The sequence below is a fragment of the Marmota flaviventris genome, chromosome 12 (genome assembly GCF_047511675.1).
Source record: "Marmota flaviventris isolate mMarFla1 chromosome 12, mMarFla1.hap1, whole genome shotgun sequence".
NCBI lineage: Eukaryota > Metazoa > Chordata > Mammalia > Rodentia > Sciuridae > Marmota > Marmota flaviventris.
This window is the reverse complement of record NC_092509.1, coordinates 92,471,600-92,497,283: the sequence shown is the minus strand read 5'-3', so window position 1 is coordinate 92,497,283 and position 25,684 is coordinate 92,471,600. Positions and strand designations below refer to the sequence as shown.

Below are 25,684 nucleotides of genomic sequence, written 5' to 3'. Positions count from 1 at the left end.
AAGTCATTCCTAGAAGCACGTGCAGGGTGCGGCCACGTGCATGTCCTCCGTACCCCTCTTTGCTCTCCTCCTCCCAGTTCCTCCGCATCAGAAACGAATCCTGCAATATTTTTTTTCTAATCCCAATTAGATGAGATTTAAGTGAACATCGAGAAAAGGCCTTTAATAGGAAATGAAATTGCAACAGGAAAGCTTATAACCTAATAGGACAATTGTTGTGTGACCAATGAGGAAGGCTAAATGGACCAATACGGAACGGAATGTTTAGTGTAGTTTATGAAAATACATTTAATAGATAACAATATTCTCACACTGCAAGGATAAACTTAAAACAACCTCATTCATTATTCAGTGGAATTAGGCAAATCATAGGTAAATATAATTAGGTATATCTAAAGAGCTAGGTATTTAATAGTGTCTCTCTCTCTCTCTCTCTCTCTCTCTCATTGGGGATAGAACCTAGGGGCACTTTACCACTGAGCCACATCCTCAGTCCTGTTTTTTTTATTTTATTTAGAGACAGGGTCTCACTGAGTTGCTTAGGACCTCGCTGACTTGCTGAGGCTGGTTTTGAACTTGTGATTCTCCTGCCTCAGCCTCCTGAGCTCCTGGGATAACAGGCATGTGCCACTACACTTGCTGTCATTCTTTTTCATACTTTATATAGAGAAAATATATTTGATGACAATGGAATATGTAATGGAAATATTAAGGTTGTAGTTTACATTGGCTATAAATACGTCTGTGCTTATTTTCTTTGTCAGTTTTCCAATCCTGGAACTTGGATTTCAGAAGTAGTGCATAGCTGGATGTGATGGTGGACATCTATAATCCCAGCAATTTGGGAGGTTTAGGCAGGAGGATCGCAAGGTCAAGGCCAGTCTTAGCAATTTAGTGAGGCTCTAAGAAATAACAAGACACTGTCTCAAAATGAAAAATAAAAAGGGCTGGCTCAGTGATTAAGGACCCATGGGTACAATCCCTGTACCCCCCCCCCCCCGCCAAAATGAACAAGTGCATATCAGCCAATCAAGTTAAGAATGTCATTTGCCGTCACTATAAAGAATTTCATACAAAGGAGGAAAATGACAGTATGGATAGATCAAAAGGCAGTAATCAAAGAACAATTTATATATTATTTAAGAATAGGAGCCAGATCAGGTGTGGTTGTGCATGCCTGTAATCCCAGTAGCTTGGGAAGTTGAGTTAAGAAGATCACAAGTTAAAAACCAGCCTTGGTGACTTAGTGAGGCCCTAAGCAAGACCCTATCACAAAATGAAACATAATGAGGGCTGGGGATATAGCTCTGTGGTAAAGCACCCTGGGTTCAATCCCAAGTACAAAAAAAAAAAAAAAAAAAAAAAGTTTTTGCTATAATCCCAGCAGCTCAGGAGGCTGAGGCAGGAAGATCACAAGTTTTTCCAACATTTCTAATAAATAATAAGCAATATTATAGAGGTCTGACTTGAAGGTTACAGAGTTTCTTGTTTCCCTCTATTGACTCCAGTAAACCTAAGAATTAAGATAATTCAGTTCAACTCCATCAATAATTCATAAATATATTATGAATTGATTTATGATTTTAAATAGTAAGAAAGCATCTTGCCAGCTATAACTCCAAAGGAAGAATTTATGATAAAAGCATGGAACAAGAAGTTGGGTCTAGGGGCTGAGGATGTGGCTCAAGCGGTAGCGCGCTCACCTGCCATGCGTGCGGCCCGGGTTCGATCCTCAGCACCATATACTAACAAAGATGTTGTGTCTGCCAAAAACTAAAAAATAAATATTAAAAAAAAAAGAAGTTGGGTCTAAAGAATAGTCACCAGGACTTGGAAAGTTTACTAGAAATCTCTCTGCATGGCTGCTTCAGTCATTTCCATCTTTTTATTCTAAGGACTTAGAGATCTCCATTTCTTCAGACCATGGGTAGAAGTTTACATGTTATTAATCTACTTAGACAGACTTGTAATTTCTGAATTAAAATTTCTAGGAATAGGGAAACATATCAGCCCACTTTAGTTCAAGTTCCTACTTCTAGGCCTGTCAGCTGTCGCTGACGTGGCAAGATCACATATGCAACATATGCAACCAAAACTACAAAATCCTGTCAATGGAGAGGGAGGTCCAGGAGAAAGGAATTCTCAAGAGACGGGAAGAGAAGCTCCAAGTTCTCTTTGTATCTAGCCCAGAAATAAGCATCATGGGAACAAAAGAGATGTTCTTATTATAATCCTTATCCTTAAAAAAATCTCAATCTCATAAACATATATAAATATCAAGGAATAAACTATAGTACAATGATTATGTACTAAGCAATGGTTTTGATCAAAAGAGAGTTGGATATAGTGGCAATAACTCAAAGCTATGGAATCAAGTCTGGGTCTTGGCTCCCAGTCTTCATGGATTCTTGGATGGGTCACAAGTTCTTCAGTTGGGGCACTTCATCTTCTTACGTGTAAGATGTGGATGATTACATTTTACTTAAAGGCATTTCATGATAATTAAATATAGCATCTACCAAACAGAGTACAAGGCAGAATCCAGGCTAGATCAGTTTGAATGCTGAGTGTGTATAAATAGACAACCGTGGTGAAGCACTGGATTATATGTTGGCAATAAAATTAAGATACAGGTATTGGTTGACTTTGGGAAAAATCAAAGTCTTTTGTAGGTGGAAGGCAAAGTTACAGATAATTTCAATGAAACATACTTGTTGCCTGATTTTATATGTGGTTTGGATTGGTCTGGGAAGGTTTGTGGGAGGTGCTAGGACATGAGTGAGACTTGTGTTGTAGGTAAGATTTGAACAGGAACAGATTTGATATTCCATATCAAAATGGGATAAAGCCTGGGGCCAGGCTGATTTAGCTCTGCATGATTGATGGTTCACATTTTCTGTGGCAAGGAAGTTAAATTAGTAATTTAGAAGACTTTTTCAAACACTGCTGGTCTTAAATGGAGCTAAGGGAAATAGCCATATAGTTTTTAAGCAGATGTTTTTTACATGGTAAAGGATACTGGAGCCCACCCTCCCTCTACCTTGCCCTGTGGATGATTTACCTGTAGGTAATTGACAGCATATGTATTCTGTGCTTAGTGGAAACGTGGAAACGAAAACACTCAAGACATGTACATTTGATTTATTGGTACAAATTTAGAAAATTTATGCCACAAGCTAACAGAAGATAAATTTTAATACCATCTTTGCTAGATTTAACTTGGGGAGGAAAAAAAATCTACCAGCTTTTGACTATTTTAAACTTGCTACTTTGATCCATTAGTCAAAGCCAGCCAGAGTGATTTACCATCTCAGGACAATTTGTTCACTTCACTTAGAAATTAGAAATGTGTTTTGGCCAATAAATCTAAATTTATTTTGTAGTAGTCATTTTTCTTAATGGAAGTGTTTTCCAGATGTTGCCTAAGTCTAGTCGTCTGGGCTGTCTTCCAATAAATGAGGAAAGTTTGATTTCATAGGTTGTCACTGTTGATTTTGTCTAACCTTTGGACTAATTGGTTCATCCCAATGTATTTGCACTGATATATAAGACTTCCAGGACATTGGAGAAATTCATCTGTCCTTTCACGGGTAAGTGTCAAAGTTAACTTGCTCTGTGGGATTAAATGTGTTTTCATTTAAGGTGCTTGCTTGAGAAAGATTTATAAGGATAGTAGTTGGAGAGTTTTGAAAAGGATAATATTTATGCAATACACCTGTTGGAAGCCTATAAATTCATATTGAGAGTTAAGGAAAAGTCAGAGTAGTAACTCCACAATGTTTATTAAGTTAAATTTTACTGAAGCTGGTTATTTTGTTTCCCATTGTAGGATTTAAAGGTTACTCTGTAAGTACATGCTATACTTGGAATAGAGTTTTTAAATAAGCCCATTTTCTATTTTGGAGGGTTCTAACATATTAAAGTGCTCAATAATGTGATTGAGGTGACTTGATGACTTGTTCTGCCTAAAAGGAAATGTAGTAATCAAATATTTTCTATAGAATTCCTCATGCTGATTAAAGGTTCAAGAATGGAATGGCTTTATTATTAAACTGCATTTTGAAAGTTACTGAAACATTGGGTATAATGCACACACACATTTATTTGATGGTGAGTTTAAAGAGCATTTTTCTGATACATTTATTTTATTTCCAGTGAGAGTACAGTACCGGAAAACAACCATGGAGTGGAAAATACTACCCATTTGCTTGTTGCTGCTACTTTCTGTTTTTTTGATTCAGCAAGTTTCATCTCAAGGTACCTTAACCATCAAAAATATTTTTATTTAACAACTATTGATGAGCATTCAGTTTTTGATCTTTATGACAAGAAAATGAGTTTCAAAAATTGATATTTGCCTGAGTTTAATATTGAGTATAAACTTAAAGTTATGCAAAACATGTAATATATTTGTAAGTGCTTGGGAATTCTCATCCTTTTCTCCTACATAATGAAATCTTTCAAGAAGTTTTGAACTTTTTTGTTGCTGTTGTTGTGTTTGCAAAGCTGGGGCTGGAACCAAGGGCCTAACACGCATTATACATGTTAGGCAAGTGCTTTACTACTGAGCTGCATCCCAGCTCAGAGTTTTGGTATAAAACAATTTTTGCAGTCATTATTCCTATAGTGCCCCCAAATGTTTAAAAAATTCAGACCTTTACATGGCAAAACTAAGCTGGAACTCTATAATATCTCCAAAATAACTGTAAAGAACATTTTCCCCCTCTATTTTGACAAATTTTTTTCCACCAAGAAAATTATTGTAAGTAACTTAATTTGGCATCTTGTAGACCTAGGTATTATATTATATGAACATTTACAATGTTTGATGTAGCATTTTATTAGTATTAAGCATTCTTTCTTATCAGAATTATTCATCCAAATACGAACTGAAGCATCCACAAATGTCATTTTGTATTATAATATTGAACCATTCATAGTCCTCACCAGAGTCAATCCTAGATGAACAATTTTTGTTATTCATTTTTAGAGAGGGTTAAGATATTTTCAGCTAATCATGTTTGCACAGTTCTCTAGCATAAGCTTTAGGTGGATTAGTGGTAATAGTTCCCAGCTTTAGACTAGCCCCTTCATTCCATTTGATGTACAAAACCCAAGAGAAGAAAAATCAAGACTCAGGATCATTATTGTGAAGTTACATTTCTTTCTTTCTTTTCTTTTCTTTTTTTCTTTTTTCTTTTTGTATTGGAGATTGACTCCAGAGGCACTTAACCACTGAGCCACATCCCCAGCCCTTTTTAGTTATTTTGAGTCAGGGTCATGCTAAGTTGCTTAGGGCCTTGAAAAGTTGCTGAGGCTGGTCTTTAACTTTCGATTCTCCTGCTTCAGCCTCCTGAGTTGCTGGGAATGCTCCATCTCACCCAGCATAAAGTTACCTTTTTTTTTTTTTTTTAAAATTTTTTAGTCTTATTTTTTAGTTGTTGATAGACCTTTATTTTATTTATGTTTATGTGGTGCTGAGAATCAAACCCAGTGCCTCACACATGCCAGGCAAGTGCACTGCCACTGAGCCACAGCCCCAACCCCATGAATTACCTTTTTAAAGTTAACATTACTTTTCTTTTCCTTCCTTCCTTCCTTCCTTCCTTCCTTCCTCCCTCCCTCCTTCCTTCCTTCCTTCCTCCCCCCACCTTTTTTTTTAACCCAGTGGTGCTCTATCATCAAGAATAATCCCAGACCCTTTTATTTTATTTTTTTCTTTTGAGACAATGTCTCATTAAATTATTGAGGCTAGCCTCAAACTTGTGGTCTTCTTGTCCCAGCTGTTCCAAGTAGCTGGAATTCCAGGTGTGTGCCACCATGCCTGGCCAAAGCAGACTTTTCTAGTAAAATAACTAAAATTCTCATGAAATCTGAACAGGAGAGATTATTGCTTGCATAGGTATAGGTGTGGAATCACTCAGATAAGATGAAAAAACACAAGCAAACTAGGTCTAGGGATGTACCTTGGTGGTAGAGTGCTTGCCTAGCAAATGCAAGGCCCTGGATTCCAACCTCAGTACTGAAAAAACACAAACACAGAAAAGCAAATATAAGTATTTAACCTGGAGTGATGGCCAGTCTTGTACCCCTAGACCCTACGCTCTCTCATAATGGTGTTCCAAGATGCACATTACCTAGATCACCCTTTCCTTTCTGATATAATTGCTTGTTCACAGAAAGTTGCACTTTCTTTTGAATAAATAAAATTAGAATTAGTGGTTGTAATTAATAGTAATAAAAATAAAACAGACATATCATCTATGAAAATTAATTTTTTCTGGTAAAGAGAATTGATTTCTTATTTCAGAAATCTGCTAAATGTAAAAGAACAATCTTTTGGTGTTGTTTTGTCTGCTTTTCTTGCCTTCTCAACCTCTTCTCATTCTTTTTTCTTTATATATAATATATGTATTTATATACATACACTATATATGCATTTTTATATATGTGCACATATATATGTATGCAAAAGTTCTGAGAGTTATCCCACTCTTCATTGTTTATTTGCATATTAAGACTTTAACATTCCTGGATTCTCTTTTGAGATTTTTTCAGTGTGTTGCAACATCTCTCTTTGGATTTAGGACATTGCACCTGCCAATTTCTATTGCAGAGATGGATTCCACTGTTACATTCCTGTGGTTCTCTCTCAGGGAGGCTTTTGAAGTGTTGTTTTCCAAATGGCTTTTAGAAATATTTGAGGATAATTATGCTTTTAATACAATTTGCCCAGAAAGACTCTGTTCATAACCTTTATATTCATGCCCAGATGCTATTTCAAGGGTTCTCTGTTGTCCCCACTAAAAAAGGAGAACACCTAGCAAAGTGTGTACTGTCCCAACAAGTTTGCTTTAAACTCATCATTGGGAATAAGAGGCAACGTAACTGGGTAGGAGAAGCTTGGGTTTTAGAATCTGGTATGTCAGAGTTCAAGTTCTGGATGGGTTGTTTACTTAGAGTGACCATATAATTTATTATCCAGGGATAATAATTAATAATAATAATAATAATTATATATATATATATATATATATATATATATATATATATATATATATATAACAACTCTTTTAAGGGATACTTAAAAGAGTTCAAGAGATCAGTGTAAATAATTAGTTGGTCTTTGACCTATTAATAGGTAATTGTCCTATAATATACATTGGAACGATTAAGTAGCTGTGTGCCATTGAGCAAGTTATTAAAATTTCTGTTTTGGCATTTTTTATCCAAAAGGGCTACTAAGACTCTCCTGGAAACATTTTCATAAGCATTAGAGACAATGTATTACTCTGTACCTGGCCCAGAGAGGCTCAATAAATGGAAGCTAGTGGTCATCACAGCCACAGCAGCTGTAGTGGCCGCCCCTCCCCCAGAAATACTGTGCTTCACACAAAGCCCTTACTTTGCCTGGTTGTCAAAGGTGTATTTATCTTTTCAGTCTAGTGAAAAATAAAGGGATATGATCAAGGTTCCATGAGATCCACCATTTGTCATCAATCATAGCCATCATTCTCAACATTTTCCAGTTGATAAAATTTTCCCTCGCCCATTGGCTTTATCTTCCATATTAGTTCTCTCCCTTTCTCAAAGTGGTTTGGCCATGTTTACCCTAGTATTGTATGATTTTAGATGTACCAAGCTGTGCAGGGAGATGTGGGGAAGGGTATTCTAGAGATGCCATCTGCAACTGTGATTATAACTGTCAACACTACATGGAGTGCTGCCCTGACTTCAAGAAAGTCTGCACTGTAGGTAAGTCCCGTCTCTGCTGTCGCGTAGCACTGTTCCCTGAGCCTCCCCTGTGCCCCCTTGCAGTGTGGCTTTCCCTCTGTTTCACTTCCTTTGCTTAAGTGCCTTTCCCTTCACTTGCATAAATGTCGTGGTCACTGTACCTAGGGATGGGATGACAGCCTGTGATGACTGGGGAGTGGAGGGACGCCTGGAAATATGTCACTTGCACTAAATTATTTGACTAACTTCCAGTAAAATGCCTTTGTTTTACATAAAGATTTCATACTGTGACTCAGAAGTCATTAAGTAACTAGCAATGTGTGATCTTTAACTGACACAGGGGTAATTGCTTAGTGATGGGGGCTCTCCATAGTTTCGTCAAAGGGGTTCTTGGGCATACAGTAATCTTGTCTACAACCTGACTTTTTCGTATTACATATTTTTAAATTACCTGAAAAGGACACTCTTAAATTTGAAACACCAGTGTTTAATGATGAGTTTCAGTTAAAACTCAAAGGGTCTGAATTTTAGATTTTGATGGTGTTTCACTTGAACATATTTTGGGCCATTTTGCTATCAACTTCGAAACACTTCAAACTCAATTTATGAAAATTATCATTTTGTAAAAGTCATATTTGCTTTAGAATTTGCATGTGAAGCTGGTGAATATTGTTGTATAGTTTATGTGTTGGGTAAAGAAATGATTTCAGGTAGGCCTTGGTAAGTCTCGTGTACCTCTACCCAAGGCTGATTTTGAAATGAGCAGGCTTCTCTTAACATAGTCCACACCATGAGATTAGGCTGAAATCTTTCAATTCCATACCTTGCGTAGTTACATTATCAATTATTTTTGAGCCTCAACAGTGACTCATTTATATTGAACCAGCTCTTTGGAATATAATCATAAAATTTGAGTGTTCAACTAATTTCAACCTATTACAAAGTAATGGTATTGCGGGGGATGGAAGGAACTCATATGAAAGGTTCCCAGCATTCATATATGTAAATGGCTCAGACAGCCTTAGGGTGTCCCTTAGCAACTTGAAGGACAAGTGACATTTTCCCAAATACCCTCATTTCTTTTTTGACTTAGGTTGTCTCCATTTGGACATCATCCATTGTTTATTAGATGATGTACTTCAAATTCCAAATAAAAGACTTAGAAATGCACCTTTGGAACTCTAGTCAATTATCAGAAGGGAAATGGCTACCAAATGCATAAGTATGCCTTCGTATCATTAATTCATGTGTTTGTTTTGCTCCGGGTAGAGCTTTCCTGTAAAGGTCGCTGCTTCGAGTCCTTTGCGCGAGGGAGGGAGTGTGACTGTGACTCCCAATGTAAGAAGTTTGGCAAGTGCTGTTCCGACTATGAGACTTTCTGTGAAGAAGGTAAGCATCATGGTACCTAGCAATGTTTCTCAGTAGTATAGCCAGATCTGAAGCCCTTAGCTTCACTGATGATGTCTAACCTCAGTGCACCTAAGGTCTTGATTTTATTAATGCATTAGCTGCTTAATAATAATTTTGCTCTACAAAGATGAATTAAAGAAGAAAAATATCTTCCAACAACTGCAGCCCCAGGTATTGCTCCAGGAGCACAAGAGATCGCTGGTTGAGTAATGGAGAAGACAGAGATTGAGTGTACAAGCTTTTTTCCTTCTGATGTGGTTCAATTTCAAGTTAAATCAACAGTAATCAGCTCACTTTGTGATTTCTTGTCTCATCCTAATGGTACTGACTCTACAAAATCGACTGTCCTTTGGGCCTCAGTGTTTGAATACATATTTTGGACAGAATTGACACTTTCAGCTTTTCAACAAATAAATTTATGAACTAGTTTAAGCCACTATGTTTACAGGCAAATCTACTAAGAAGTTGTTAACTGTCAGTTATAGGTAACTTCCCATTCATTCCTCAGGTCCCCTCAGTAGTTTCTATACAATTGCCTGTGAATAATGAAGTCAATAAAAAGAGATAGTTTCTTTTAAAAATCTTCTTCCTTGGTCATAAGTTCTGAAGGAATACTCTGAGTATAATTAAACCCTCCAGATTTTGCAAAAAAAAAAAAAAAAAAAAATTTAAATACACTTACCTAATCGATTACTTTCCATGACTGAATGTTTGCTCTTAAACCATACTTTGTTAAAATGAGGATACCTGAAATTAAAAAATAATAATAATAAATGAACAATAAATAAAAAAGAAAAAGAAAAATGAGGCTATCTGTGGAAGTCATAGTGAAAATAAGCATGTTTATATAATCTTATCATTTTATTTAAACAAGGTTGTACTTCCTGCTTCTTTAGAACAGTGGAGAAACAGTGGAAATTGTTAACCAGCAGAGTTGAGGGATATTTCCTAACTGCTCAGTGTTTTCACTGGAAAGCATTCCAAAAAGAACAGAGACAACACCCATATAATCAAAAATCTCAAAGCTCAGCACTCCTGCAGCTTTCAGAAGGCCCCATGGTGGGAGATACATATTTACTCATTATCCTGATAATGGCTTTGGCTATGAGACAGAAAATACCTAAGAATTTATTTTGGGTGGAGGATGGAGGGAGGGAAGGTGATTAGAGAGTCCTGAAGCCTTGAGAGAACATTTAAATAAGGGCCTTACTTCATGCCACCAAGTGTACAGTACTTGAGGTCTAGGCAGAACTCATGACAAAAACTGATGACAGCAAAGCCAGTCAACTTCAATTACAGAATTCAAGTGGATGTCAGGATCCCCACTGAAAATAAAGGCACCACCTACAGTTTCAGTATTTTGCTTTTAAAAGATGGCAAACTATCCTAAATCTCGCTGTCAAGTTGTTTCAGGGTTTGCTCTAGATACTGCTTATAGGCATCTAGATATCTAGAAATCCTAACAGTTCAAGAACTGAAGGAAGTCATAGCTGTCCAAGTGCTTTTGATGCTATTGAGCTCAAGAAGCTGTTTGGCCAAGATGGCTAACTGGTATGTGGCAGAGCTCTTCCTCTCTGTGGGATACTTGGCATCTTTGGGTGGGAGAAGGAAGATGGAGAGGGAAGTGGTCGGTTCATGGAGCAGTAGAGTTCTGAGATGTTTGGAGGGAGCAGGAGGATGGATCACAGCTCTTCTCTACCAGAGGGCCTCCATTGCTGTTTCCTTACCTTCCAAAAGTCCCTTTCCTTTTCTTCTGGTTTCTATTGATCAAAAATGTTCCAAGTCTTCACTTTTAGACATGAAAAGGAGAAATGTAGTGTATGTGTATATGTTTGTGGGGGCAGATAAAAGGTTAAGAAGATACACATGGAATCATTAACACTTGTTTATCTTTGGGAAGGAAAAGTATAATGTGGAAGTGCGAAATTTTCATAATATTCATGTAGAACTTTGACAATCGAAAACATTAACTGGCATCATTTGATTCAAATACATATGAAAACAAAAAAGTATAATTATTATACTCCTCAAGACCATAAATACTCTGCCATCTGCATGCAGTACTATTTTTATAATCATGGAAGGATGGCATAATGGATGAAGCTCAGAATCATTTTTTTTTTTAAGGTGGGCAAACACCTTCAGAAATCTTGAATAAACATCTCAGTTTGCAGATGAGAAAAGTTCATGAAAGGTTAGCCTATTTGCCCAAGGTCCTAATAGTGCATGCTTAGCACTGGCATATAGGTCTACTGATTCCCGAGACTTTGCTTCTGTTATAACCTACTACAGTTTGAGAATCAATATTTTACAGCAATGCAGCCTCAGAATTAGTTGGTTTGGACTTCTCTGTGTTATGGTCTAGAGCCTTCCTGTACTGGATTTTATCAGCATCTACTCTTGAAGCCAGATGCACCCATGCTTTTTACAGTTAGCATTGCTGATGATCATAAACCAGATGTTAACTGACCTGTCTTGCTTGGCCTCAGTGCACAATCCCACAACACCACCACCTTCAAAGACTGCACCTCCGCCTCCAGGAGCATCTCAAACCATCAAATCAACCTCCAAACGTTCACCCAAATCACCAAAAAAGAAGACTAAGAAAGTTATAGAATCAGAGGAAATAACAGAAGGTAGGAAGAAGACAGAAGGTAACTACAGGAGATTTCCTAGATGAAATAACCTGTAGTGTACCAATATAAAGTATTCTCAGAGGCTAATCTTATGAGTCATGAAAGGCTCATTACACTTTTTGTTTACTCGCTTTAAGTCAGTTTAAACCAAAGTATAAATTACCAGGCATTTATCTACATAGTCTTTTTATATTTACCAAATCCAGTAAGGGTCTAGGTTAAAGTTATAAGAAGGAATAAATCTTGCTGTAAAAAAATGGGGGAAAAAAAGGAACCCATGATTTTCTTTGCAGAGTAATTAACTCCTAAGAAATTTTGGCATATGTGGGAAAGTTGAAAGTCATATTGGTAGTGAGTGGATAAACCCAGGGCATCTTGCTTTCAACAGATGAATTAAAAAGCAGTTGATCATATAATAAAGGCAGAACACAAGCATGTAGATCAGTTATCAGCAGTTCTTACTGTATTTGAACTGGCAACTTTTGTTTTGTTTTGTTTTAAATCATAGTTGGTGTGATCAAACTTTTTATTTTATAGAACATTCTGTTTCTGAAAACCAAGAGTCCTCTTCCTCCTCTTCCTCTTCCTCTTCAACTATTCGGAAAATCAAGTCTTCCAAAAATTCAGCTGCTAATAAAGAATTACAGAAGAAACCCAAAGGTTTGAGCATTGATAAAGATCACAGACTATATCAATGCCATATTAACAATAATTTTTAAGAAGTAATGCGTGTTAGTAGAATGAAGATATTTTCATTATGTGGGGGTGGGGGTACAAAACTTCATAAAAATAATTTTAGAAAGTACCAAATGAATACTTCCTACAGGAAATTAGTGCAAAGCAGCTAAGAAGCCACGCTTGAAAGCAAAAGCTAAGAAGATGCTGTAGCAGTGACTGTGGAACCACAGGATGGCACCAGAGATGACATGTTGTACTGAGATTCCTGTCTACCGATAGTTTTGCTTTCTTTCCCTTCCTCCTCTTTGTGTTTTTGTGTGTCCTCCCCCAGGTTTATCTTATTTAACAAACATTTTTATACTGTTTTAAGTGTTTTACCAATAATCAAGAGCCCTCTTCCTCCTTTCATAAACCTCTTCAGAAAAGCAATATATTGTCCACATTTTACACATACTCTTCATTTTCCTAATAAATTATATCTGGATGATTTTTCCTAGAGAATGTGCTAAAGAATAGGCTCTTATCTCCTGAAAAGAGATTGCCTCTGTTCTTCTCTTTGTTATTTCCTGAAATTCTAAAATATGTTCTTTCTCTAGGAAATACTGAATTTTTAAACTCTTATTTCCTAGGTGGTTGTGAAGCATCCTCTCTAGCCAAATAGCCAGATATTTAGTCTTTGAGTCATTCCAAGAATAGAGATGCACAGAGTAGAAATGCAATACATATCTGTTAAATGGAATTCATCTCAGTGAAGTGCCCTTTGGCTTTGCAGTTCTCCTGTTGGGTAGCTGCTTTGGGAACTCCTTTTTGCTGCTCTGGCATCCTAATCTCCTCTTTTGGGACTGTCAAGTTTAGCTGAGCAGGGGAAAGAGAGCACTAATAGCTCTATGTATGGGAACAGGGCTCAGCAGGAACCTATGGGAAGAATGAGGCCCATTCCCAGAGGCGAGTGCAGAGGCCTCTGAGTTAATGGGTGTAGTGACACAAGTTATTGGAACTAGTTTCCTAGGGGGAAAGGGCAGCACTGTGTAATGAGGAATAAGGGTGGGGGTGGGGAAAGTGAAGAGAAAGAACATTAATGTAAAAAGATGAATTAGTATTATTGATCATTTTGGTGACTTCAGAATGGCTTCAATCTATTCATTTTCTTTCCCTAAAGTAATATTTTGAGCTGGTTATAGTGGCACGAGCCTATAATCCCAGTGACTGGGGGTGTTGAGGCAGTGAGATCACAAGTTTGAGCCTAGTTTCAGCAATTTAGCAAGACCCTGTCTCAAAATTTTTAAAAAAGGACTGGGAATGTAGCCACATACAAAAAGAAAAGCAGAAGAGAGGTTGAATATTACCATTTTATAATAAATTATAAAAGTTAGCAATATGTCCAGAAACACACAACTAGTCAGTGATAAGGATCTTTATGTCACTACTGAAGGGGAAAAGAAAAAAAAAAAACTTAAAAAATAACAAGATGTATGTTTTTTCCTTAGTAAACGATGACAAGAAAAAACCACCTAAAAAGGAACCTAAAAAGGAACCACCAGTTGTGGATGAAGCTGGAAGTGGCCTGGACAGTGGCGATCCCAAGCTCACCCCAACTCCTGACACTCCTACCACTCAAAACAATAAAGTTACCACATCTCCCAAGACTCCAATAATAAAGCCAGAAAGTCTTAAACCCAGTCCTCCGCCTAACTCTGATACATCCCAAAAGACATCTTCCACAGCCAATAAAGAGACAACAGTTGAAACTAAAGAGACTACTGTAACAAACCAACAGACTTCCACTAGTGAGAAACAGAAGACTACTTCAGCTAAGGAGATTCGAAGTGCAGAGAAAACATCTGCTAAAGATTTGGCACCCACACCCGAAGTTCCTGCTAAACCTACACCAAAAGCTGACATTACAACCACCCCCAAGGAACCTGCACCCACCACCACTAAGAAGCCTGCACCCACCACCCCCAAGGAGCCTGCACCCACCACCCCCAAGGAGCCTGCACCCACTACCCCCAAGAAGCCTGCACCCACCACGCCCAAGGAGCCTGCACCCACCACGCCCAAGGAGCCTGCACCCACCACCCCCAAGGAGCCTGCACCCACCACGCCCAAGGAGCCTACACCCACCACCCCCAAGGAGCCTGCACCCACCACGCCCAAGGAGCCTGCACCCACTACTCCCAAGGAGCCTATACCCACCACCCCCAAGGAGCCTGTACCCACCACCACTAAGAAGCCTGCACCCACCACCCCCAAGGAGCCTGCACCCACCACCCCCAAGGAGCCTGCACCCACTACCCCCAAGAAGCCTGCAACCACCACGCCCAAGGAGCCTGCACTCACCACCCCCAAGAAGCCTGCACCCACCACGCCCAAGGAGCCTACACCCACCACCCCCAAGGAGCCTGCACCCACCACGCCCAAGGAGCCTGCACCCACCACCCCTAAGGAGCCTGCATCTACCACCCCTAAGGAGCCTGCACCTACCACCCCCAAAGAGCCTGCACCCACCACCCCCAAGGAGCCTGTACCCACCACCACTAAGAATCCTGTACCTACCACCCCCAAGGAGTCTACCACCACCAAGGATCCTGCACCCACCCCTCCGGAGGAGCCAATACTTACCATACCCAAGGAGCCTGTACCTACTACACCCAAAGAGCCTGCACCTACTACTCCCAAGAAGCCTGCACCCATCCCTCCAGAGGAGCCTGTACTTACCACCCCCAAGGAGCCTGCACCTACTACACCCAAAGAGCCTGCACCTACTACCCCCAAGAAGCCTGCACCCATTCCTCCAGAGGAGCCTGCACCCACCCCCCCCAAGGAATCTGCTCCCACCCCCCCCAAAGAGCCTGCACCCACCCCCCCTGGGGAGCCTGCACCCACCACCCCCAAGGAACCTGCACCCACCACACCCAAAGAGCCTGCACCCACCACCCCCAAGAAGCCTGCTCCTACTACTCCTAAGACACCAGCTCCAGCTACCACCATGGAGCTTCCCACTACCCCCAAGACTCCTGCTGAAGCAACTCCTGAGTTTTCTGCAGGACCCACACCAAAAGCTCCTGACAACAGTGCCAAGGAGCCCACTGTACCAACAACCAAGACTCCTGAAGTGACAACCGCTGCTGTACCTAAGATTACAACAAAAGAGACAGCAACCACAGCAGAAGAAAAAACAACTGAATCCGAAATAGCAAGGACCACCATGCAAGTAACACCCACCACTCAGGATTCATCATTCAAAACTACTACTCTTAAAACAACACCAACTGAAGAGAGTAGGAACGAACCCGAAGAATCCCCTGGACCAGAAGACACAGCTACTGATTCTAAAGCAACAACTCCTAAACCCCAGAAGCCAACCAAAGCACCCAAGAAGCCCACCTCTACAAAAAAGCCACCCAAAGCACCCAAAAAACCCACTCCTACCAAAAAGCCCAGCTCTCCGAAAGGGAAAACACCAAAAACTACACCAACTACCCCCAAGACGACAATACCACCTATCTCTCCAAAAGCCGTGCTCCAAACCACCACCAGCCCTAAGCAAACTCCAGACTCAGAAACAGTTGAAGTTAATCCAAATAATGAAGATGCAGAAGGTGACGGAGGAGAAAAACCACACATGATTCCCAGGCCTCCTGTGCTAACTCCTATAGTTATCCCAGGCACTGATCACATAGTGAGAGGACCCAGTCAAGGCATCAGCTCCCACTCCCTGCTTTTAGGTAATAGAATTACTTTCATTTTAAAAACTGGTAATGTTAATTTATATCTATCTGAACTAGAATGCCCTAATTTAGTATTACTCTGAGATACACATACTATCTAGAGCCCCAAACTTTTTACAGCTTCCCTATAGGTAAGCAGACGAAAAATCCAAGTAAACTTATCCAGTCTTTAGAAAGTCAAGTAATAACCTATGGTTAGGAATTTAGCACATCCTCCTAAAAGTACATAGAATGTCAAAAAAAATTGAGGGCTGGGGATATAGCTCAGTTGATAGAGGGCTTGCCTCCCATACACAAGATCCTGGGTTCAATCCCCAGTACCACACACACACACACACACACACACACACCAAAAAAAAAAAAAAAAAAATCGAGTCTATAAAGAAAGTACAATGCAAAGCAAAAATTCTTACTTCCTTTTTCAAAACAACCCAAAGAGCAATGACTGAAAACATCAGTTCAAACATCCAATAAATGCCTAATTTATATGAAGACCAAGATAAACTTGGGCTGGGGTTCTGGCTCAGTGGTAGAGCGCTTACCTAGCATGTGTGAAGCACTGAGTTCGATTCTCAGCACCACATACAGATAAAATAAAGGTCCATGGACAACTAAAAAATATTTGGGAAAAACAAAGCAAAACAAAAACCTGGCCCAGCCTGGTACAGTGGTGCATACCTGTTATACCAGCCGAGAAAAACTAAGGCAGTAGGGTTGCAAGTTGAAGGTTAGCCTTAGCAATTTTTTGAGACCCTCAGCAACTTAGCAAGACCCTGTTCAAAATTAAAAAAAAAAAAAAAATCAAAAAAGAACTGGGGATGTAGCTCAGTGGTATAACACCCCAAGTTTAATCCCTAGTACCAAAAGAAAAGAAAAACAAAACCAAAAATCAAAACAATTCAACAAGATAACCTGGCCAATCCTGGTTCAAAATGTTTTTTGTTTTTTTTTGAATAGTATCATCCTTAGGTAAGATGGAATCACCTTTTTTTCCCTTTAAAAACAATTTTTAGTTATTGATGGACATTTATTCATTCGTTTATCTGTATGTGTTGCTGAGAAATCAACTCACACATGCTAGGCAAGCTCACTACCACTGAGCCAGCCCCCACCTTTTTTCACTTTTGAAATGTAAATACCTCAAACTGCTTTTTAAGAGCTTGGGTAAGTAGGAAGCAATCCTGTGACAGAGGATTTGAAAAGAACATAGTTTTCTCATTCAGATTACTTTTCTGTTTATTTGTTTTAGATGATACCAATTTATGCAATGGCAGACCAGTAGATGGACTGACTACTCTGCGCAATGGGACATTAGTTGCATTTAGAGGTGAGCTATGTACATACTTCTGTCTCTTCCTATTATTTTAATAGTTACAGCATTTAAGACAGCCAAAGTCTTGAGAGAGTGCTAGCAGGGTTGAACTTTCTAGAGGGGAACTTGATTGATAAACCCACTTTCACAAAGTGAGAATTCGGGAGTAATATCCCAAATATTGGATTAACAAAATCAGACACATGAAGATGTGTGGATACTATTAAGATTTTTCCTACTGTTAATATTTAAACTTCACATATGAAATGACATCAGGATTTGCAGGCTTTGCTCTATCTTTAAAAATAACATCTCACTTGTGATGCTTTCAAAGGAGTCACACTCCTTGTGAAAGAGTACCAAGAGAATAGCAATTACTATGTTTTCTGCAGACCCCCTGCTAGTCCAGTCTTCTTAAAACATATATAGATTAAATTTGAAAAGAAGCAAATCATACATAGAAGTTATGGAAATTTTAGAAGTCATTAAGTTGTTAATCCTTTAATTCTAAAAGATAAAGACACTGAAATCCAGAAAGGTGACTTTCTCTTTAAGTTACAAAGCCAAAAGTCTCTTTCTATAAAAACTATAAAACTGAAATATTTCAAAGCTTAAGTTAAATTTCAGACTTTAAGAATATTTCTACTTGGAAATATTTTAATAAGTCCCTTCTGTATCTTATTATACTTTCAGTCAGACCTATTTAACATAGTCTGTTTTTCTTTATGATTATCACTAAAGTTTTGAAAATTTTGGTTTCTTTGGGGATAGTTTAGTATTCAGCACATAAGTTGCCACATCTTTTTAAATTTTAGGTCATTATTTTTGGATGCTAAATCCATTCACTCCACCACCTCCACCTCGCAGAATTACTGAAGTTTGGGGTATTCCTTCACCCATTGATACTGTTTTTACTAGATGCAACTGTGAAGGAAAAACGTTCTTCTTTAAGGTAACAAAACTATACTGCTACAGAATCAACAAATAGTAACTGCAGTTTATTACAATGTAAATCACCTTAAGCTCCAGTTCAGAAGGGTTCTTCTATTTTAATGAACAGTTCTATCATCAAAATAACACAGCTTGATATTATTAATGGTATTCAAACATTCAATTAAGTTAACATCTTCTCCTTATAACTTAAATTTAAGAATGAGTTAAACATAATTTGCTCTTTTAAATATCAGGATTCTCAGTACTGGCGTTTCACCAATGATGTGCAAGATGCAGGATATCCTAAACAAATTGTAAAGGGATTTGGAGGACTAACCGGAAAAATTGTGGCAGCTCTTTCAGTAGCTAAATATAAGGACAGGCCCGAATCTGTGTATTTTTTCAAGAGAGGTATGTATTATATAATTGACAAAAATTACGAAACATTTTAAAGAATTATTACTTAGTACTGTCATTTATTACTGAGCTTACTGTCAAAAGATATCTTTAATGGCTAGAATAAAATATTTTCAATGAAAAGCTAAAAACTGAGGGCAGTAATAAGTATTTAGATCTCTTGACATGCACATGTAGTTCATCTAAGTTTTCAGGTCACTGAGATAAAGAACATCCTCATTTACTTTTGGTTAGTTTACTTATTCAACATGTATTTCATGATTCAGTGACTGTTTTGCCATTACTAATATCTAACCATATTTTTTTTTTATGAAAAACAAGTTGATTTCCTTCATGCTACAAAAGCTCTTTTCCATCTTTTTCTGGGTGGATTAATATCAACTTTACATATTCTATGGTTTTCATATTCTGTATGGTTTTCTGATATACAACAGGTGGCAATGTTCAGCAGTATGTTTATAAACAGGAACCTGTTAGAAAGTGCACTGGAAGAAGGCCTGCTATAAATTATTCCGTGTATGGAGATGCAGCACAGGTCAGGAGACGTCGCTTTGAACGGGCTATAGGACCTCAAACTCACACCATCAGAATTCACTATACACCTGTTGTTAGAGTTTCTTATCAAGACAAAGGTAACGTTTTAACTGTTTAAAATTCCTAAACCTGAAGTAGACGCACTAGTTCCTTATAAAGTAAACCTTATGAAACACAGATCACACTGCCCTAATAATTTAAGTTTATCGATGCAAAATATATCAATTTGCCTTAGTGAATAATCAAAAACCAGTTTATTCTTTTTATGTGTGGGCAAGGAAAGCAGTTTATTCAAGTTAACCATAGTAAGTGTCATGTATGAAGTACATCTTACCAAGAGCATTCTATACAGATCTGTAATCCTCAAGACAATCTTAAAGGTAGATTATATGCCTATCAGAGGGCAAAAACTGAAGCATTGAAATTAACATCTCACCTAAATAACAGAGCTACTCAGTGAAAACAGATAAAACCCTTTGTTTGTCAAGCTCTTTCTTAGACATTGCTTTTAAGATAATGCTTTTTAATCTGACACCTTTCATTAAAAATGCAGGTACCCTCCATAATGAAGTTAAAATGAGTACGATGTGGAGAGGACTTCCAAATGTGGTTACCTCAGCTATAACACTGCCCAACATTAGACGACCTGATGGATATGACTACTATGCCTTTTCCAAGGGTAAGTCCTTAAGGAAAATCTTAGCTGCTCAAGTTGATCTCACTTGTGAAAATATGAATATAACACCTAGTGCACTGGTGACTGAAGGTGACTTCAGATATAATTCTTATTCTAACTGCTGTTAAGGGGAGATTTTTGCTTTAATTTCAGTTAAACTGTGATGGGACTGAAATCCAGTTCTACTCTACCCTTTGTGATGTTATAACATATCCAATTACTTGGGTAAAACCGATGCCTAAAACAGTATTCTACTTCTATCATCTGGAACATTTAACAGATGCCATGAAATAAGAAGGACATTCCTGAGAAACTAATTTTATTTTGAAAAGTGCAGAAATCTAATTTATTCTTCTTATGATTCTATAATATGAATGGCATCAGAATGTATTTTTTTTTAGTTGTAATTGGACACAATACCTTCATTTTCTTTATTTTTTATGTGGTGATGAGGATCGAATCTAGCACCTCACACGTGCTAGGCAAGTGGTCTACTGCTGAGCCACAACCCCAGCCCCAAAATATATTTTTTAAAAAAGGATAAAATAATTCTTTTTTCAGAAAAACCGTATTCTTAAATGCTTATTTCAAAAAGGAGAGTTGAACACTAAATTAATAAAAACATTTCTGATATTAAAAATGCTAAATGCTATATTTTACATCATCAAGACAATTTAGTTCATATATATTCTTTTTAATTAAAAAATAATTTCTCTTTCATTTAGATCAATACTATAACGTCAATGTGCCCAGTAGAACAGCAAGAGCAGTCACTACTCGTGATGGGAAGACCCTCTCCAAAGTCTGGTACAAATGTCCTTAGACTTACAGGCAAAGGAAGAGCCATCTAATTAAAATGAAGAAAAGGATGATCAATTTTGACATTGAAATACATTTTATTAATAAAGAGTGTTGAGATAAGCATACCAATTTAAATACAAAAATGTTTTTCAACTCGACAACCATTACACTAAAACAGATTTGACAATTTTATTCACAGGAACTATATAGTTTACAAACAATTTAATTAATATTTCCTCTATTTATTCCTCCTCTTCCTCCCATTGCATGGCTTACACCTGTAAAAGGAAACAATAAGAAAGAAAAAGAATAAAAAAAGAGGAATGCTTCAGAACAAAATTTCTTTTCTTTTTCTTTTTGGTACTGGGGATTGAGCCCAAGGGTGCTTAATCACCGAGCCACATCCTCAACTCTTTTTATTCATTATTTTGAGATAGGGCCTTACTAAGTTGCTTAGAGCCTCACTACATTGCTGAGGCTGGCTTTGAACCTTTGATCCTCTTGCTTCAGCCTCTTGGGCTGCTAGAATTATAGGTGTGCACCACCAAGCCCAGCTAGAACACAATTATTTCTTCTTTTTTTTTTTTTTTGGTGGGGGTAGGTACCGGGGATTGAACTCAGAGGTACTCAATCACTGAGCCACATCCCCAGTCCTATTCTGTATTTTATTTAGACACAGGGTCTCACTGAGTTCTTAGGGCTTCGCCTTTGCTGAGGCTGACTTTGAACTCGCAATCCTCCTATCTCGGCCTCTCAAGCCACTAAGATTAATTAAAGTAATGTACCACTGTGCCCGGCCAGAACACAATTATTTTCATTAAAGTATCTAAGCACCATGGATATAAAACTGTTAGTCCCACATGCTTAGTAGAAATCATTAGAATACTTAGATTAATATTTTAATTATATAATTTCAATCTGATAGTTAATCAGAACACATGGAGATATTAAAATTTTACATTTTTGACCAACCACAACAAAGACAAAAGCTTCATTTGTTGTACAGCATAATTATTTTACAATATAAAGTAGTGATGTTACAAATGAACCCTATATACTAGATTTTTCAAATCCGACTTCAGACTTAAGGAAGAAATCAACAAAGAATAAACACACATTCCATTTTATTTCTATGGTACATACATCTGTCTAAATTTACCTCTCTGTCTGTTAAACTGACGACCTCGGACACCTTGTCTCAGTGTTGTCTGAAGTCTCACTCGTCTGAAAGGCTTTGGCTGACTACTGCTAGTATCTAAGAAAACAGAAGAAAAGCAAGTTAAAAAAACTTGTTAAATTTTTAAGAAAGCAGTTATAATGGCAAAAAAAGTTACTAAATGAATATATGGATAAAATAAAGATGTTAGCTTTCAATATTTAAGTTTGCTTTTTAACAACAAAGGGACATTTAACAAACAAAAAATGTTTAAGTAAAACAAAACAAAGCAACCCACTAAATTATAGCAAAAAAGAAAAGGTCTGACTTTTTTCATTCATACCCATGTATCAGACATGGTAGTAAATGCAGGGAGTACATTGTAAAACAAAATGTAAGGTGCTGCAGAGACAGATCATTATTAACACAACATAAGTCCTGTCTGACTCTACTCTTTTTTGAATACCTTCAATCCAATTATTAGTAAATCCTGCAAGCTTAAATTTAAATATATATCCTAAATGGGACTACTTCTTAAAAATTTTCGTCTGTAATCCTGTCCAACCCATCTTTCTTTATCCTGAATTACTGAAATAGCCTCCAAAATTTCTCCTTGTTTCTGTCCATTGCTCATTTCAGTTATATTCTGCAGCCAAACTGACAGTCGATCACGCCATTACTCTATGTGAAGCCATTTGGTAGTTTTCTATACCCGAGAACCCCAAGGCAATCACAAAGATCAATTTGATCTATCCTCCTCACCCCACTGTGTCTCCATTCTGACCTCCTTGCAGACTCTGAACACATCAGACACTACTCGATGTCTTATAAATTTTGCATCTGTGATTTATTTTGATCTCAGAACACTCTTCCACCAACCACTGCACAGCTTTGATCCCCTTCCCCCTTTTTTAGGTCTTCACTAAATCTGTCTTAGTGACACTTTCTGTGAAATTGCCTGGAATATGGCAGACACTCAAGTATTTATTGACCAAATGAATAAGTGCTTGGATGGGGAAGTACAGTTTACATTATCAAAGAAATTTAAAGACATCCTAATTTCATAATGAACAACATATTTTTCTCAGAGAATGCAATCTTAAAAACTAATATCAATTCTACTACTGAGAAAAAACAATTGTCATAGATCATCAAAATATAATTTGGGAGTATAGAACCTCAGTAATTTTGTTAATTATGACAGTTACATTTTTTTGAGTCTTCTGTGTACAAAATATTGATTTGTATAATTTACACACATTATTTCTAATTGTGATATTTCACAATAAGACATCCAGAAATTTAAAGCAGGTTTGCCATAAAATTTGATGTTTCCATGGCAGTTTCAGGATTCTTGCTTTATATAAAAAACTTAAAATGAAAATAATCAGGGTGGACAGAGTATTATATTTCTTAAATAATACAGGTGACTCCCTGCCTGAAAATTTTGAGATAGATATGCTACTATAATGTGTATTTAAGAGTGAAATCTGCAGAGCTGAGCTTCTTGAATTTGCATCCTGGCTTGTCTATCACTTACATGTGACCTTGAGAAGTTATTCAATCTTCCTGTATCTCCGTCTCCACATTTTTAAAACAGTGGGTTTTATACCACACTGGGTTGTTGTGAGAATCAGAAGAGTAAATATTTGTAAGAGACTTAGAATACTGCCTGAAACACAGTCATTGCTCAATAAATGCTGTTTTTTTTTTAAATTACAGAAATACCTTATTACAGAGATGCATAATCAAAAACATAAAAAGCCAAACTCTGTAACCGTTTACTCCAGTAAACTTCAAACATATTTTCTAAAGCAACAAAGCCCCCACCCTTCAACCATCCCTATCACATCTCATGCAGAACCCCACTATGTAGAACAAACAAAAATGAAGCTGCTGGTTCAAACAGTGGCAGTAGGTCTGGAGAACTTGTCCTTAGCACTCTCTCTAGTACATATGTCCCCTATGCCCCTGGAGCACCTCTAAGAGACCCAAAGTTTCTATAGAACATTATGGTGAAACGTGAGTGGGTCCATAGTAGCCATGTTTCTGATTATTAATGCTGGCATACTAGAATAATAATAAATATAAACAAAGTTCCCTTTAATGATAATAAAGTTGTACTGTAATCAAGAGCAGTGACTTACCTACAGAAGAACTGGAAGGAGGATCCTGGCTGGTGGAAGGGAGGTCTGACTCATCAGATGCCTGCACAGGTTCTTCTTCCTGCTGACTATCAATTTCTAGGCCTGCTTCTGAACTAATACTATCAGAAAAAAAAAAAAAAAAAGAAACAAAAATTGATTAGAAGACATAAAATGGATTCTGGAATGTTTCCTAAATTTTTCCTAGATTCTTTTTGATACTCTTTTTTTAACTAAAAATCACAGATTCTGTTAGTAGTCATATACATTTTTTAAAGGGACAGTGGAAAAATGAGCTGTTTTCCTCATTCTTTTTCTCACTAAGACAAGGACATGTTCCAATTTTAGTTTTCGTTTTTCCTTTTCTGAGGAGGGGGACAGTTAACAAGGATGTTTTATATTTTTGACACTTAGCTCTCATATTGATAATCAGCATTGATAATCTATTATATAGATTTTGACAAACCCCAAAATACTTTTTAAGGAAAGCAGAGTACTAAAATAATTCACAAGTCATAAGTTTTATCAATATACCAGTAAACCACCATGGGCTGTCGTTCAGATAAGACAGGTTATGGGGATGTGAAATTCTTTGCTCAATGGCTATAATTCCATCTTTCTATCTCATTCAAAAAACAAGTGAGGGAGATAGAGTGAAAGAATAACGATGTTGAATCTCCTCCAGTTTCATCATCTGCAAATATTCGTACAGTTATTAGTAACAATTTACCTGAGAGACATCTCTGAGGATGGTGTGCCAATGCTGGTGAGATGTAAAGAGCATGGGGCTAAAATCAAGGCTTCAACTCTTACTTAGCATCAGCTGGTTACCCAGGAGTACAGCCTAAGCAAATATATTTTCACACAGCTGAGTCTGATCTTTACCATTTATATTAATGGAAAATAATATTCTGCAGGAATATTGTGTAGATTGGAAATGACATATATAAAGTGGCCTACTGGAAGTATGGAGTTAAAATTAACTAGTGCTCTCAGTAGCATCTGTAACCTCCTGATAATCAAGTAGAGATTAACACAGATCTGTATTATACCTAAAAGACTAGACTTGGCTTATCTGAAATGTTTCAAAATAAAACAAAGTCCTAGCTTTTCCTCAGGAAATTTGGGTTCTACTGCTTCTTATACTTCTGACCATGAAGTAGTTGACCTTTTTCCTTTTATAAAGAACTAGGTTCCAGCTTGAAAGTTAATTTGTCTAGGCTCCTTTCATTAAATTACTCTACTCCCTTTGGATTAAAAAAGAAATACCTGCCATCAAATACTTTCTTTGTAAAGCCTTCTTTATAACTGATGTGTTAAAAATGTTGTAATGTCTTGAAAACTACCAGAAAATCTTTAAATTTTATGAAACCAGTATTTCAGACACCAAAGTCTAAAAGCTCGTAAATAAAGAGTGAGAATTATTTGAGAGCCCACTACTAAATGGAAAGTGAGTCATTTCCTAATATTCCCAATTTTCACAGATAGACTTCTTTCTTGGAGAGCAATTCAAGCAGCTATA

At 37.4% G+C, this 25,684-nt stretch overlaps 2 protein-coding genes across 2 annotated transcripts in view; one reads left to right on the top strand and one right to left on the bottom strand.

Moving 5' to 3' along the window:
• Positions 1 to 4,181: 4,181 nt before the first annotated feature.
• On the top strand, positions 4,182 to 20,899 carry Prg4 (proteoglycan 4). The gene is made up of 11 exons (XM_027934942.3): positions 4,182 to 4,257; positions 7,633 to 7,755; positions 9,004 to 9,123; positions 13,946 to 14,032; positions 16,118 to 16,186; positions 17,439 to 17,516; positions 18,317 to 18,453; positions 18,689 to 18,845; positions 19,286 to 19,483; positions 19,939 to 20,064; positions 20,787 to 20,899. The coding sequence occupies exons 1-11, from the start codon at positions 4,182 to 4,184 to the stop codon at positions 20,882 to 20,884; spliced, it is 1,269 nt and encodes a 422-aa protein (XP_027790743.1). The 3' UTR covers positions 20,885 to 20,899.
• Positions 20,900 to 20,933: 34 nt separating this feature from the next.
• Tpr (translocated promoter region, nuclear basket protein) overlaps positions 20,934 to 25,684 on the bottom strand; it is a 60,472-nt gene continuing 55,721 nt past the window's right edge. The window contains exons 49-51 of the mRNA XM_027934943.3: positions 24,166 to 24,284; positions 22,022 to 22,117; positions 20,934 to 21,140 (exon numbers count right to left, since the gene is read on the bottom strand). Of these exons, the coding sequence (XP_027790744.2) occupies positions 21,085 to 21,140; positions 22,022 to 22,117; positions 24,166 to 24,284 (271 nt within the window). The 3' untranslated portion in view covers positions 20,934 to 21,084. The remainder of the gene's footprint in view (positions 21,141 to 22,021; positions 22,118 to 24,165; positions 24,285 to 25,684) is intronic.